Source organism: Sebastes fasciatus, chromosome 6 (genome assembly GCF_043250625.1).
Source record: "Sebastes fasciatus isolate fSebFas1 chromosome 6, fSebFas1.pri, whole genome shotgun sequence".
Classification (NCBI taxonomy): Eukaryota; Metazoa; Chordata; class Actinopteri; order Perciformes; family Sebastidae; genus Sebastes; species Sebastes fasciatus.
The window spans coordinates 31,554,209-31,569,240 of NC_133800.1; the positions used below are offsets into that span (position 1 = coordinate 31,554,209).

At 40.0% G+C, this 15,032-nt stretch overlaps 1 protein-coding gene across 3 annotated transcripts in view; it reads left to right on the top strand.

Annotated features, from left to right (window-relative positions):
- Window positions 1–4,580, top strand: part of LOC141769806 (ADP-ribosylation factor-like protein 15) — a 139,881-nt gene extending 135,301 nt beyond the window's left edge. For all 3 annotated transcript variants that reach the window (XM_074639237.1, XM_074639234.1, XM_074639236.1), the window contains one exon: window positions 2,634–4,580. In XM_074639237.1, the coding sequence (XP_074495338.1) occupies window positions 2,634–2,786 (153 nt within the window). In that variant the 3' untranslated portion in view covers window positions 2,787–4,580. The remainder of the gene's footprint in view (window positions 1–2,633) is intronic.
- Window positions 4,581–15,032: the final 10,452 nt, after the last annotated feature.

Below are 15,032 nucleotides of genomic sequence, written 5' to 3' on the forward strand. Positions count from 1 at the left end.
GCTCAAATCATAACATGGCAAACTGCAGCCCAACAGGGAACAACAGCTGTCAGTGTGTCAGTGTGCTGACTTGACTATGACTTGCCCCAAACTGCATGTGATTATCATAAAGTGGGCATGTCTGTAAAGGGGAGACTCGTGGGTACCCATAGAACCCATTTTCATTCACATATCTGGAGGTCAAAGGTCAAGGGACCGCTTTGAAAATGCCAGTTTTTCCTCGCCAAAATTTAGCGTAAGTTTGGAGCGTGATTTAGCCTCCTTCGTGACAAGCTAGTATAACATGGTTGGTACCAATGGATTCCTTAGTTTTTCTAGTTTCATATGATAGTAGTATCTTCACTCTAGCTTTAAAACTACCTCCGAAAGATCGATCACATTAATGCGTTAAAGAAATTAGTAGCGTTAAAACAAATTTTGCATTAACGTGTTATTATGGCGTTCATTTTGACAGTCTTCATTTGAATATTTTCTATCACCTTTTTAAAGGCGTTATGAATACTTAATCCATATACTGTGATGGACAACGCATGATTATTCCAGCATGTACATGTTACTTGATCAGCGTGGGAGACAAATCTCTTTAAACAAACATAAAACTGTCAAACCGAACATAAAACTGACTAAATAAGTATACGTGGTGGGAAAATGTAGTTTTATTGCATCAGTGCAGAGCCGCTGACGGTACGCATTTGTCTTTAACGTTCTTCACTTGCTATCAGACAAACAGGATGCGATGGCTGAACTCGGTTCTCATCGGGCAAACAAAATTGCTTCCATTACTCTGAGCTTGGAAACGTCAGAAACCCTAACAACCTGCCGTACCTTTGAGCGGGGGGCTAACACATCGTTTCCCTCTGCTGAGAATTGTTTTTACGTAGCAGCTGGTTCTGGTTCTCCCCCCCCCCTCAACCTCACCGCACCGTGTCAGCGGCCTAAAGCCAAAATATGGACTTTATAATCAACTGATACAAAGAGCAGTGCCAAGCCAACAAGCCACATACCTCCCCCAGAAGAATGTTTTTATTTAATTTAATGCTGTTTTATTATGTTATACTTTTATTTGTTAACCTCGGTTGCATCCTGGACGCGTCGCTGTGTTTGGGCAGTTTCATGTCGTCATGTGTTAGTGAGTGATTGTGTGAAGAAAACACATTGTGCATGTGAAACTAATTGAATTGTAGATAAGAATGATACAAACGGCTCTCGCTTTTTCTTTTCCTTTTTAATGTTCTTGGCCTCTGAAAGCTGTAATGCAGCAGTTTAACCAGGCTTTTCTTACACTTTGGTCAAAACAAAATAACAAAATGATGATCCTGGTCCTTACTGAGTCATGAACTGACCATACACTGGTCTAAAAATATCTCATAGCTTTACCATGGAGGGCAAAAAATCAACAGGTTTTATCCGTCCCGCTCCTTACGAAAGCATTAGAACAAATTTGGCTACTTTCCCCAACATATTTGGAGGTGTTGTGTTGTGTTATTGACCTTTAATGATGGTTTGAGGCCAGTGATATAGCTGCTTATTCAAACATTTATCAAATAATCTACATTATTTGAAGTTGAATGAAGAATTGCTGATATTTAAAAGGTTTTGCCCGTGTAAATATGATTAAACCGGACCCCTTATACTAATAGTCTTGTCTACTTGTGTATTGTAATAGGGGTGTAAGAAAACATCAATATAGTTGAGTATCGTAATATTATGTTTTGTGATACTACTATTAATACTGTTTGAATGAAAAGATTCGTGGCTGATGGTTCAGATTGCACAAAAAGTAAAGTGCTATGATGTTGGATGTTTAAGTGACTGTGATGAATGTAAATGCAGATCCCACTGTTCTGATTCAGACTTTATGCACAAGGTGGTGGTGTGTTCTTTATACAGTTTTACTAAATTTAATTAAAAGAATTGCAATATATCACTTAGGGGTGTAGTGATACATCGATCTGGATTGATATATCGATTCAATGATCAGCGATATATCGATGCAAAGTGAAAACATGGATACATATCGTCATCTTTAAAGACACACCTTTATTTTTAAATTCTTAACTTATAAAAAAAAATTTCACTCAAACATGAGAAACTTTGGCACGTTATAGTGAACAACAAGAAGTCTATTATTATTATTTTTATTTAAAAGAATATTTTTTTTTCTTCATTTAATTGTCTGGAAGAGCCGAGTAATAAAATTGTCTAATCATAATTTATGTGCTTTTTGTAAATTGATATAAATGTAACTGATTATGTTAAATATATAGGAAATATAATATCGTCTCATATCGATCTCAGGCCTTTGAATTAAATCAAAATCGTATCGTGGCAGACTTTGTGATATCAGCAAATATCGTATTGTTGTCCAAAGAATCAATATAATTATGTATCGTGACGAAACTTGTGATTTACCCTAATATTGCCTTACTTACAATATCGCAGTATATCGCAATATATTGAATTGTAACCCCTGTATTCTTGTTAACTCCGGCATGTTTACATCTTGTCTTGTTATACTGATGTGCATTAACACGCTCTCTCCCCATCAAATAAACAAATGAAATGAATGAAAATGAAATAATGACTTCTTACTGAATGTATTGCCTGACCACATTCTCCGTCTCTGCCGGCAGGTGAAGAAGTACTTTGAGCTGGAGCCGCTGGCCCGAGGGAAGCGCTGGATCCTGGACGGCAGCAGCACCGACAACCTGGAGGCATTGAAGGAGAGCTTTGGTCAGTTCATTTGCCTGTTGGAGGACAAAGACACAGAACCCGCAAGGATATGACGCTAACACTGCTAACGCTAAGAGACATTAGCGGCTAACGGCAAAGAAAACACAACATCCTGCTGGTGCCCATGTACACACACACACACACACACACACACACACACACTCACGCACAGACACACACTCAGAAAACACAGCAGATGTTGGCCTCTCTCGTGGAGAAGTGTATAGTATGTCATCCTCCCTTCACTGCGCTCCCATTTTTTTTCAAATTGGAAGAGTGTGTGCACAAGTCAGCCACTACAAGCCCGACAGAGGAGAGCTGCCATTGAAACCCAGCCGACGTAACGCAGTTGGTCAAGAAAAATCATTGAACTTTGCCAGAAATGGAAGTCTTGTTTACTTACTGTCTGTGCCATTGTGATTAAACCAATGGCATGTGGGACATATGGCATTCCTCCAGTCATCATCGGACACCAACACACACATTCTCACTCTTGCACACACACTGTCTCACACACACACACACACAGTGGAGCCCAGGTTGTCTGTAGATATGTTTAACATCTCCAGTAATTACTTTACAGGATGTTTGGGTGGGCTCGGTTGATGTTCTTTCCACTCAGAAGTACTGTATGGCTGTCAAGTGTGCTTCTCCTCTTAACGACGAATGTCGTTGTGCGATTGGAGTCCGAAGCCTCGTGTTATGTACAGTAGTTACATATCGGTGTGTCGCACCGTGTCTGAATATCTAATCTGAATAGTGTAGTATCTCATGGAGTATTATGTACATGCAGACAAGCATATTGCCGTGTACCCTCCCGTGCAGCCATACACACAAAGTACTACTAATCATGTGACTAAGTGCTAGGTGACTTTATGGAGACCATGTAGAGGAAGCCGAAACGAAGTCTGAATGCTTTTATAAATGTGCAACTTAGGATATATTTTATAGCTCCGTATGTTAACCTCGTAGAGCTACGTTCAGATTTTTTATATATCATTACCACACTTATGAATTCTTTAAAAATCAAAGACCAAAAAAGAACAAAAAAAACCACCCACGATGATTGACCGGGCTGGATGTAGCCTCAAGTTTCATTTCAGTGTTCGGCAAATGTCATGTTTGTTTTTCTACATTTTTACTGTATTTTTTCCCCTTTTGAATTTAACATAATCCCTCTCGACTCTGGCGAGCGACTCCAGTCTCCCATCAGGGTGGAATACAAACTCTATCAATCAGCCGCAGCAACAGCTGCATCTGACAAGTCCCTGTCCGACACCCTAATGCCTTCCAACTGTCTGTGAAGACCCCTCCCTGTCTGCTGTTTACCGCGGACCCCCAGCCCCACCTCATCCCAACCAACACTACCCCTCCACTCCAGCTCCGCTCCCCGTCCCCGCTACTGCTGGCTGGATGCCATTGTTCAGCCCGGCTGCCCTCGTGTGGACCCCACACCTCTGAAATGAGTCGTGTTCATTGTGCCACAGGTGTGTGCTCGTCCCCCCCAAGATGTGCTTCAGTAACGGATCACACCTCCTCCTCCTCCTCCTACCGTGCTTTGTGTTCCTGTCGTTGTATTGTTCGGTATTTTGTCAGGTTTTTAGAGATGTAATCACTTTTTGTACCTGACGTGAGATCTGCCAGGTAGTTATTTTTACAATCTGGATGGATCGGTGCATTCGATTGCTTGAATGCAAAATAATTGGACTTTGCATATCATCTCATCACACATAGGTTTTAAAACATTCACTGCCATTTTCTTTTTTTTTCTTTTTTTTTTTTTAGGTATTTTTGTTTTCAATCATGCATTTTGTCAAAAATGGCAATTAAAGTTTTAAAAATTTAAATATTGTCTTAGTTTTTATTTACATATTTGCTTGTTAAAATGTTGTATGAATATTTCATGTTACATCTGAGTGCCTCATTTAATGCCATAATGTCTCTTTATTTATAATATGTAACCTTATAATGGGAGTATGAATGATTTTTTTAGGCTTGTTAATATTTTATAGAATAATTACTGAACTGTGTAGCTCATGTTTAAAGTGTTTTATCTGTTAGGCTGTCAGATATGCGTACAATGTCATATTCATACTTGTATGTATCAGTCTGAAATGTGTGATGAGTTGAATGTTTGCATACGTTTTTCTGGAAACATTTTCTTTACCATGTCTCTGATTTGTGATTTAAGGTGACCTGTGGAAATAGGAGACACTGGAAGATAATCGGGAAAACGCAGATGAGCCAGTTGAGGTCGAGCCAAAGTTAAAAAAAAAAAAGAAAAAAAGAGAAGCACTGAAAGTCAAAGTGGAGCAGCTGAAGAAAGTTTTGAGCGGAAAGTTAACCGAGTGAGACAGGAGTTCCTAATAAATATACTCTACTCTGTGCTACCTCTGCCTCCCCTTTTCTTCTCCTTTTGCCCTTCTTCCCTCTCTTTCAAATTAACCGTGTGGCTTTAATACAATGTGTGTCATGCAGGTTGCCCTGGCGACTCTTTGATCCTGTTTTCCAGTCTCTGCCTCTGGGGCAGACGTGCTTCTCTTCAGTCTGCTGCACACCAGCTCTGGAAGCTGCTGCAGCCCTGAGACAAACCATGGGCTGCTGCGCTCGCCTCGCTCCCCCCTTCTCTTCCTGTCGCTCTCACTTTCTCTCTGCTTTTTGAGTCCTCTTTATCTCTCTCTCCTTACTCTCTCAGGTTCTCTCCATCTTTCTCTCTTACTCGCTCTGCTTCCCTTTGGTCACGCCAAAGCAGCCCTCCCTCAGCATGGGCATCCAGGATGCCCAGGGGAAGCCAAGAGGCCAGGACCTCAGCGAAGCAGCCCTCCCGGGAGAAAGAAAGAGAGAGACAGGAGACCTCTCTCTCTTTTTCTCTTCCACTCCTCCTCACTCTCTCTTTCTGTCTGATTTTTATTCTCCTCTCCTCCCACACGTTACCTGCTCTACCTGTTTAATTGCTGGCGTCTGGCTCTTCTCTTCAGAGTTCTTTCTCTCGTCCTTGTTGGCAGCAGACCCTCCGTGTGGCTTACAGATAAGAAGTTATATTAGTGTTGTTGTGTGGTAATACAGTCCAGATTTTTTAAATCAGTCTGTGCATTACCAAGCAACAATAACGGAGACATGACGTTTATTTACTGTGATGGATACAGTATCTCAAGAAACCTTCAAGTCTCTGCAAGTTGATTTTTCTTTTTAAAACGAATGGTAATTAATGGCTGCCTGGAAGGGAGGAAAAACGCTCTGACAAACTATGGCAAGCCTAATTGTTGGCAGTCGTATAAAGTGATGGTGCGATTTATAACAAAAGGGCGAAACATGCAGAAATGCCAGCGGCGTCCTGCATGTAAAGAACGACTGAGCGAGACGTCACACAAAAGCAAATTGAACTTACCGCAAACAATTTTCCCAACATGCAAAGCTGCAGCCTCCAGCATCGTTTATTTATCATTTGTCTTCTTGGTTTTATGACTTTCTGGCATGAAGAGCGCTGCATTCACGTCATCACTAGTCTTCTTTGCATTAACGACTTGGTTACGGTGTGTACAGTACACACACACACGTCACAGTCAGTGAGATCACAGGAAATCTTCCATCAAGTGTGGATTGGATTTAGACAAATATCAACATTCATGACCTTAACAGTGTTGGAAGTAGACTGACCACAGAATGAATGAGGCCATGTGGCTTTTTAACAAATATTATCCTCACACTTTTGCCACATTTGATCTTTTCCAGCACGAACCTCAGCGTGACTCCTTAAACTGTAAAGTAGCCGCCGGAGTGTTTTCACTGCTGCTTATTTTCCTTTCCCCCAATAATCACCAATGCTTTTTATTCATTTATTATCTGCCATCTGTATTTCAAGTAGCATCTAATGATCGAAAAAGCAAAGAGAAGAGCAGCATACAGTGTTCCACATAAATCCAAACAGCTGCAGTTTCAGCTGTGCAGACTACAAATGAATGAAATCGCATTAGAGCTGCAACGATTAATCGATTAGTTGTCAACTATTAAATTAATCGCCAACTATTTTGGTAATCGATTAATCGGTTTGAGTAATTATCTTAATATAAAACACACAGATGTACTTATCTACTTGTATTGGAAAAGACCAATTGAGAATACTGAGGTTATCAGCTATATTGATTTTAAGAGTTTGATCAATCATCAATCTTTGTTTTGTATTTGCAGACATATGTAGAAATACTATCTGAACAGATCGTCATTCAAGTCATAATGGCTAGACATGTTTTAAATCATTTCACAGCATTGGTGATTGATGAATGTCCCCTTTCCAGCCTGTGTGCTTTAACAATGTGAAAACCAGATTACAATAGAGCTGCAACAATTAATGGATTAGTTGTCAACTATTAAATTAATCAGCAACTATTTTGATAATCGATTAATCAGTTTGAGTATTTTTATAATTAAATGTGAATATTTTCTGGTTTCTTTACTCCTCTACGACTGTAAACTGAATATCTCTGAGTTGTTGACAAAACAAGACATTAGAGGACGTCAACTTGGGCTTTTGGGAAACACTGATCAACATTTTTCACCATTTTCTGACATTTTATAGACCAAACAACTTATTGATTAATCTAGAAAAATGTCTGACATATGTCAAAAAAAGGTTAAAAAAAGACCAAAAAAAGTTAAAAAAAAGGTTAAAAAAAAAAAAAAAATGTCCGGAAAATACCCGAAAAAACGTCAGAAAAAAATGTCTGGAAAAAGTCAAAAAAAAATTCGACAAATGTCTGAAATTATTATTTTTTTTTTTTTTTAAATGTCCGAAAAATTTGCAAAAAAATGTCTGGAAAAAGTCAGGAAAAATTTCCGACAAATGTCTGAAAAAAAAAAATGTATGAAAAATGTTCGAAAAATTTGCAAAGAAAGTCTGAAAAATGTCTGACATATGTCAAAATAAGGTCAAAAAAAAAAAAAATTCCAGAAAATACCTGGAAAAAGTCTGAAAAAGTCCGAAAAAAAAGTAAAAAAAAAAAAAAATGTCTGGAAAAAGTCTGAAAAAAAGTCTATGTCAAAAAAGGTTAAAAAAGTCAGAAAAAAGACCAAAAAATGTTCAAAAAAAGGTAATCAACAGATTAATCGACAATAAAAATAATTGTTAGTTGCAGCCCTAGACTACAATAATTAGTACAAGAAACAAAAAAAAGTCTGCTTTATAGTATATTTATAGTCGAGCTCTTCATATTTTAACAAGTAAAGATAACATTATAATATTTTCTGTCGCTTTTTTAAAGGAGTTATGAATCCATATACTGTGATGGACAACACATGATTATCATGTTGTTACTTTATCAGTGTGAGATACACGTTTCTTTAAACCTTTACAAACAAACATGAAACTGACTAAATAAGTATTCGTGGTGGGAAAATGTAGTTTAATTGCATCAGTGCAGCATTTCCATTTTTTTTTCTCAGAGCCGCTGACGGTACGTGTTTGTCTCTGTAACATCAACAATGAAAATAATCTTTATTTGCAGCCCTAAATCGCATGTACCAATATTCTTGAATTTGTTTGCATTGTTTTTAACCTGACAAAAGGTTGAATCTAACCTCGTAACAGAATAAACTGTGTTTATATAAAGCAAAGTTATATGAATTTAAGTGACTTTAAAATTGTTTTGGACCCTTTGGTTAGGAAACATTCATTTAAAGGCGATTCATTGGAATTTGAATATTTTGATGTACAGTATAGTATGTAATTATAATGACAAAAATGTGCCACATACATTATAACGACCCACCAGAAGTATAAACAAATGCGGTCACACACACAACAAAATGAACCCTGAGAGCTTTGTGAAATGCAAACGCGTGACCCGACGGGGAACCTAACTTTCGTTTACAAGACAAACAAAATGCCTGTTTTCTTAAACTCTGCAAAGAATGCCCTTTTTTCTCTCTCTGTCTTCTCCCGTCCAGCGTGTGTGGCAGCGTTTCTGCTGATAAGACCCTGCCAGGAGGTGGAACAGATGTTGCCCTGACATCCATCTGGGCCTCGTACCCCTGCTCTGCCTCCCACAGCCGACGCTCCACGCAGGACACCCCACATTCCCGGCCCCTCACAGCGAGGGGGCTGCTCCCACGACAAAAAAGGCTCCCCTCCTACGGATCCTGGAGCCGTGACACAGCACAGACATCAGCCTGGATGCTGCTTTCATTCATGGTACATGTGTGTATCAGACTGGCCCTCTGGGTTCATGAGAGGTGTTTCCTCTTTGTTTCAACACTCACACTCACACACACACACTCCCCTTTGAAAAACAAATACAAATGACGGAAATGCTTCGATATGATGTAAGCTGGTGAGGAAATGTTCTCTGGACCAAATAATCATTTCCAGATATGAGATTTCCAAAGAGTCTCAACATGTGCAGCACTTTGACATTCTGACTGGTGTCACTCGACCAGCTTACTGGTAGTTTTGTTTATGCTGAAGGATGCGGAAGGTGTGAGCGCCAAGTCGTGCAGTTGATGTCGACCTCATGATGTCAATTTTATTTGAATTTAATGGATTAATAGCAGCTGTGGATAAATAGTTTCATTTTTTAGTGGCCAAACCATATTGAAACAGTAATGGATCACGACATGGTTTGTTTCCTCCAAAACCAAAATGACAAGTTGGGATTATTTTAAATTAGTATTAATCTACTTTTGCAGAATCTAAAAGGATGTTAGACAACAACAAAAAAGCTCACAACACATCTGGTGCTCTAAGTAACAAAGCAAAACAGATCTAATAAAATAGTTGTGAAATTTATCAAAACCTTGCCTAGTATGGACTTCCTCTCACCAAAGCAAATAAAACTTCACTTTAACTTTTTGTTTTACTCGTCTTAAGTTGTCAACAGTCTTTGTTATTAAAAATATTTGGTGATTTGTTAGTGACTCACAGGTGTTTTTTGTTTTATTTTACCAGCATCGTGTTTTCAGATGTGCAGCAGAAGATTCCTCAGAGCTGACGTCCCTGACGCTGAACGTCGTGCATGTGATCCTGCAGGTTTGTGGTCGAACTGGAAAACTAATGAACGGTTCAAACGTGATAGAATCTTAAGGAGTTACACCCCGACTGAGCAGTGAGCAACTCGCAACACGCCGCAATCATCAATACATCTAATTCATACTTTATTCTTATCCTTGCATACTTTTCAGCTTCATTACATCTGATGTAAAGATGTAAAGATCTCAAGTATATTAAATTAGTCTCAATATATTTCAATTTAATCAGAAGTGGAAATTGAGGATGTTGGACAGCTGCCACAGTCATTTCTTTCCAATCAATCCTGTTTGGACCATGAAGGCCTTATTCACACTACTGGTAGTTCAGACTTTCTCATCATCACTTCTCATTCGATTTTTCTTAACGTAAGAATGAATTAACTCTCACAAATGTGGCCTGCTGAAACTTGCTTGCTCTGCCTTCCCAAACGTCATTCACAGCCTCAGATTTATGAACAAGGATCTTCAGGGATTCAGGTCTGAAAAACTCCTCCTGCAACTGATCAACAGCAGGTAAATCTTAGTGGATGTGGAGTTTCACAGATGACAGAGAGTGACTTCAGTTGTAGTTTTTCTGTCTTTTTATGTACTATAGTGTTGAACTTCTGGATCCGTGTCTACATTTGATCAATGAAAACTTTTAAAACTATAAACAATAACATAGTTTTCCACATGCGGATGATCACTGCTGTAAATAAATATGCTGTGCTTTGAAAGACTTTCTAAACTGACTGAAGATTTCTACCTTTAAATAGAAGTATTCAGAGTCTTTACTTAAGCAAAAGTAGTAATACCTCAAGTTAAAATTACTCCACTGCAAGTAATTTATAAATTACTTGCATTCAAAGTCTTACTTACGCTGGTTTAAATAAAGCTAATTTAAACTACTTAATATTCTGTTGGATAGTTTAATCTACAACGATGCATTATATTTTATGAGATCATATATTTTGTGTGTAAAACATTTATCTTTAAACTATCTAGAAACTAAAGCTCTCAGATAAATGTAGTGTATTAGGTGCAATATTTGCCTCTGAATTTTCATGATATAAAATGTAAATACTCTCGTAAAGCACTTAGACTATTTGTGAGTTTGAGATGAGATGAATATGATCCTCGTAGGTTTCCTTTGGACATTAAAGGAGTTCAACTTTTGTCCTCGAAAAAATTGAGGAAACCACGCTGTGCAATTCTCCTCCGGGTCTTTGTGGCCACCTAAACGCCTCTTGTTTTTTCTGCGTGTTTGAATGCCTCGTCTGTTGGGTGACTTCCGTGGGATTCCAGCAGGCTTGTCACTCAGATTGTTTGTCCTGGGGACGAGATCTGTGTGAGTCCTGTTTCTCTTCCTCTCTCCTCGAGCCCTGAGTGCTGATGGAGACCCGCATCCCAGGTGGCCCACACATCAAAACAAGGGGGATCGCGGCTCTTGGTTTTCAGACAAACATCACTCACTTTCTTTGTTGTCTGAGGGACAGGGGGCATGGCGGTTTATCTCCAGAGGATCTCCCCCGCTATCGCCTTCCACCGGCCCACCGCCCCATCCCACAGGAGCCGCTAAAAGCAAATGTCAGTCAAGGAGAAGGCGTTGCATTCCTTCAAGAGGTCAATTAGTGGTGGCCACTGAAGGATCTGTTGCATCTTTAAGAAGAAGACTATTTCAAAATCTTCCAGTCCACTCCTCTAGTAATTCTTCTTCTCTGTTTTATGATGACACCTCTGTCACGTTGCAGTCCATGTTTTGAAGATAACTGCTCCCTGCATACCTACCGCACACAGCCCAGTTCAGTCTACTGTGAGTTATTTGACGCTGAGCCTGATTCACGACGTGCCGCATATGAAACCCATTGCTCTCTCAGGCCGTGTGATGGGCTTCCGGTAGCAGCTCGCGGGCGGAGCAGCTCCTGACCCATCTGTGCAGGTGATTCCTGCTCCGGCTATACGTCCCCTCCCGGCCCATAAGGAACACGGTGTCTAGAGGGACTTTTATGAGCGTGACCTTAACATGCCCGTCTCGAGTGGTCTAGACTCAGCGCTCCGTTTACTAGAGTCCCCGTCCCGCTGATGTCTATCAGACTTTTCACTTTTTACTGGTGATCCTCTCTTGTCATAACTCTTTGAAGACGGACAGGCGTGACGCTTTGACCATCCTGTTTGTGGACTTTGTAGAATTTACTGTCACGGCTCTGAAAAACAGGGAATAACAAAGAGGAGGGCGCTGACATGCACTGCCTCTCTCCGCAGGAGAGTCAGATGAACATGTGCAGCGTGCAGCTGTGGTGTGGCTGCACTCTGAGAAGGTGGTGAGGCCTTCCAGCTTTAAATTGATATCAACGTGAAGCATGAGAAAGGGCGGATCTGGTTGGAAAAGTGTTGAAGCGAATGTTTTCTATGAGACGAGATGAAATTAAATTATAGTTTTGCCTCGAGTGACATTATTTTTTACACTAACTGACTTTAATTGTAGTTTTTTATGAGCTTTGGCCTCTGATGACTCCCATAACGAGCCGACACAGTGAATGTTTCGCAAGAAGCCAGAGGTGATTATTCAGTCGCTAATATGTAGTAAATATTTAATGTTGCCTATAAAGATCGGCCTTGTATACATTACGGTCTGTTTGGTGTGCAGCGCGGCAGCGAGCCAAACACCGTAGGTGGATTAGCTCATTGAATCCAAACAGTTTACGGGGAAAGCAGCTCCAGTGACGACACTATGTGGGCAGCTTGCAGCTCTCAAAATACAAACGTTCCGTGTGAAAGCGAAAAAAAGGAGAAAAAGTGAGTCTTTCACAGGAACAATCTAGTAAACACGGTCGCCGCGCGGAGAGAGAACACCTGTGTTTTACCAAAGTTTTGGCACGGAGCAGTTTCATCACTGCCGGGGAGCCATATTTGGTCGAGTGCAAAGTTAATGTCGCCCTTACAGCGATGACAAAACGCACCCTGACTCAGGCAGGAAACTGCAAAGTCGGTCACAAATAAGATGTGAGTGGACAACAGAAACAGGAGAAGGTGCACAGCGTGGGGCCGAGATGATTCAGCTCTGCAGGCTGCAGACACAAACACGGGTTAGATAGTGGGAATAAGCTTAGAGCTGAAGCCAGAAATAGTGTTTAAGGTGTTGAGGATTAGGGTTAAATGTCAGAAAGGTCAAGTAAGAGACCAGTTTAGATTGGCTTAGAGAGGTTAACTGGAAGGATGAACAATTGGTCAACTGGCAGCTAGACTTCTGAGTCTTTCTATACTTTTACAGTAACCAATGGTTTACAGTGTACTTACCGTTTAATGTTGACAAACCTGACCCCCATTCGCCTTTTTTCAATGAGTTCATTCACAAATCAATCTCAGTGACGCCTTTTGTAAAAGGTCGTGGAAATTTAGAGACGATTCATGAATCAGAAAATGTTATTTTGACTCAATGTGAAGAAAAATCAACAGATTTATTGAACATATTAGTTATTTTAACGCCTACAAATCTGATGAAGTAGAGGACAAAATACACCCCAGGCTTAAAAGCAAACGTATAGTAATAAACAGTCACCACATGACATCAGTTGTTCAATGTTTTTTTCAGTTTTGAGAATTATGAAATGTCTCCGGTCCAGTGTTTTGGGATTACATGGCATTGCTTGCTCAGTGTTTACTGTTCTGAGGATTGAGCCTAAACATCCTCTAATGGGATTAACCAATAGGAGAAACCCAGAAGAAGAAAATATGTCCATTGTCTTTACTCACTGACCAACAACTGTTTATAGTTTAACCCCCAAAAATTTATTTTCAAACCATTATTTCGCCTCAATTTTCAGTCCAATCCAGTGAAAATATTTTCACAATAAAATAACTTTTGACCTACTAATGTTCCTAATTTTGACTGAATGATGATCTGTTCCTACACAGGTGGATTTGAACCTTATTTAAAATTTAATTTCAGTCATTTTGATTCAAAGTAAATTTTTTATTTAAAATATAAGAATCATTTTTTAAGTTTAGTTTTGCTCTGATGCTCACAAATGCCACTTTTTGGAGTTTGGATTCCACTGATAATACAGAGGCATTGTACCTGCATGTTAAAGGTTAGACTTAATGACCCGATTACATGGTTGTATCAGGTCTACATCAGATAAAGAGTGCAGTCAACAGTTCCAACAGTTTAAAAGAGTCATGAGAAAAAAAACAGGCAGCAGCACGTCTGTAGTTTAAACCCTTATCATCCTTTAATATTCCCATTTACCTTTTACAGGCCCTGAAAACTTGGCTTCAAATGTTCATTATTTCTCTAACATTGAATATTCATGTGTAAATACGCAACAATCAAAGTAAATAAAACAACTTTAGGTATGTTTTATTGAGAGTTTAACAGCCTCAAACTCATCTAATCTGCATCATCAGGACTCTGTGTGTGAAGGGTTTGATCAGACTTGATAAGACAGTGACCAAACAACTAATTGCCGGACAGGCATTTGTGACATCACCATTTTCCATCTTAGTCCCGTCCACTTTAGACCAATGAAAAGAGCACAGAGAAAAAATTTAATACAGAAATATCTCATGTGAAATAACCAAAAACTGTTCTAACTTTGAAAATGTGTGTGTTCATGTGAAACCCCAATCAGAAGCTGAGTGAGAAAACAAGTTTTCAGGACTTTTAATGTCTCCTTTAAAGGGACTGTTTGTAACTTCTTACACGTATAAATCAATCCAGGTCGGTGTCCCTTGCGCACTCGCGTGTGGCTACGCTGTTCAGACCCAGACTCCAACACAAACTACACGGAAGCACCAAAACCGCAAAGTTATATCTAGTGAAGCCCGTCTTGCAAAACAGTGTTGCCGCGGTCGGAGGACGCGGGGGAGACCGTAGCTTTGGTCTCCAGGACCGGAGTCTCTGGTGTACTCTGCTCCTCTGCCTGCTTGCCTTGACTTACAGACCGCGCTCATTCTCTCTCTTTCGCTCCACTCTCACGTGCATGTCAAACACTCCACACTGCAGAAGAGTTAGTTTAGCTCTGAGAATATCTAGTAAATGTACAGTGGATGTTTGTGCAGAAATAAATGCTGCAGCTCCTCCAGACCAACAGAGGTTTTCCGTGTCTTGTGAAGTGACGGGGCTCCGCAGAGAGAAACGTTATCGTCTCAGACCAAAACTCCGGTGTCTCCCCTGTTCCCTCCGGCCGCGGTCAGGAGGCTGAAGCAGGAAAAGCCAACACTAAGATCAGCATTGATTCATGGAGAGACCTCCGTCTGGTCAGCTAACATTACTGCCAAGCAGCTGAAATATAGAGTGA